Genomic DNA, 1,195 nt, shown 5'->3' on the forward strand with positions numbered 1-1,195 from the left:
GCACTTTAGGATGAATTGAATAAATCTATCCAAATCCCATTCGCGCCAATCAGATCTCATAGCCTCAGCCTGTAACGCAGGGCAGAGTTTATTCAACAGAGCTTGTTTCAGCTGATGGGAATGGAAAGCATTGGGATGCTTCCAACGTCTTCTTAACATATGGTACCGTTGTACGGTTTTCTCGAACCATACTACTAAATCTTCTGCATCTTCACGTTCTTCAACTTCACTCAAGTCTTGCGCCACAACATCAATCTCGTTGCTATACGGGTATAACTCTTTTGCTAGCTGATCTCTGAACGCTTGCCATTCTTTGACTCGATAGATCTTCTTCTTGTTGATCCGATACAATACGTTGTCATCAGCAACACTCATGGTCACTTGGGAGAGTCTATTGACATCGAATCCTTTTGCCCTCGTCAGACGTTCAAGAAGGTCGAGCTGATCGTCATATGCCTTCTCGTGTCTTGGATAGAAGGATTCTTTTATGTTTAGTTCCTTGATTAGCCTTCTAGTAACATGATGGTCATCATGACTTTACGTTCTTGAAGGTCTGGATGTACGTGGCGATCTTGCCACACTTGATCTTCTACTTGAATGACTTGAACTACTTGACTCATCGCTCTTGAGGGAGTCATCCGAGCCTAACTGGTCGTCGTCATCCGAGGAAGAGTTATCAGAATCGTTATCGTCAAGTTCATTCTTCTGGCCTCGTTCGGGCATAATCTTCGGTCTGGTCGTTCGGAAGTGAAATCATCAACTGTTGTGTTCGTGGTGGCATGTTCAGGTTCTCTCCCATTCGGGTTCCCTCCTATCCGCGAAATTGCGGATTTGGAATCGAATCCGGCTCGCCTCGATGGCAACGGGGCGTTCTATCATTGGAAAGCGAAAATATGCACCCGGGCGCTAGGTCCGCTCCAAATCGCAGAGGCCCAGAAGGCAAATATGCACGGGTACACAATAATTCGGGGCCGCTTTAGCTCAGTCGGTAGAGCGCAAGACTTTTAATCTTGCAGCCGCGGGTTCGAGCCCCGCAAGCGGTTTCACTACGGGGACCGGCGGATGTATCCGGTTTCGGTTGATGCAACTCGCAGAACGGGAGTCCCGGGTTGACGAACTCGCAAAGTGACAGCCGTGAATCCCAGCCGCCTGGATTCTATCAATTTCGGGGAACCCGAATGAGTTTTCAGCCACG

The 1,195-nt window shown here is 48.2% G+C and overlaps 1 protein-coding gene and 1 non-coding gene across 2 annotated transcripts; one reads left to right on the forward strand and one right to left on the reverse strand.

Moving 5' to 3' along the window:
- Nucleotides 1-541: 541 nt before the first annotated feature.
- On the reverse strand, nucleotides 542-723 carry GNI_219920 (hypothetical protein; the record flags this gene model as incomplete). Its single annotated transcript, XM_011135592.1, has 1 exon — nucleotides 542-723. A coding segment is annotated over one exon (182 nt), but the record flags the coding sequence as incomplete, so codon positions are not given.
- A 247-nt stretch (nucleotides 724-970) lies between these two features.
- Nucleotides 971-1,043, forward strand: GNI_219930. Its single transcript has one exon. It is a non-coding gene; the product is annotated as a tRNA-Lys (tRNA).
- Nucleotides 1,044-1,195: the final 152 nt, after the last annotated feature.

Source organism: Gregarina niphandrodes, assembly GCF_000223845.1.
Source record: "Gregarina niphandrodes unplaced genomic scaffold scaffold00175, whole genome shotgun sequence".
NCBI classification, from domain to species: domain Eukaryota; phylum Apicomplexa; class Conoidasida; order Eugregarinorida; family Gregarinidae; genus Gregarina; species Gregarina niphandrodes.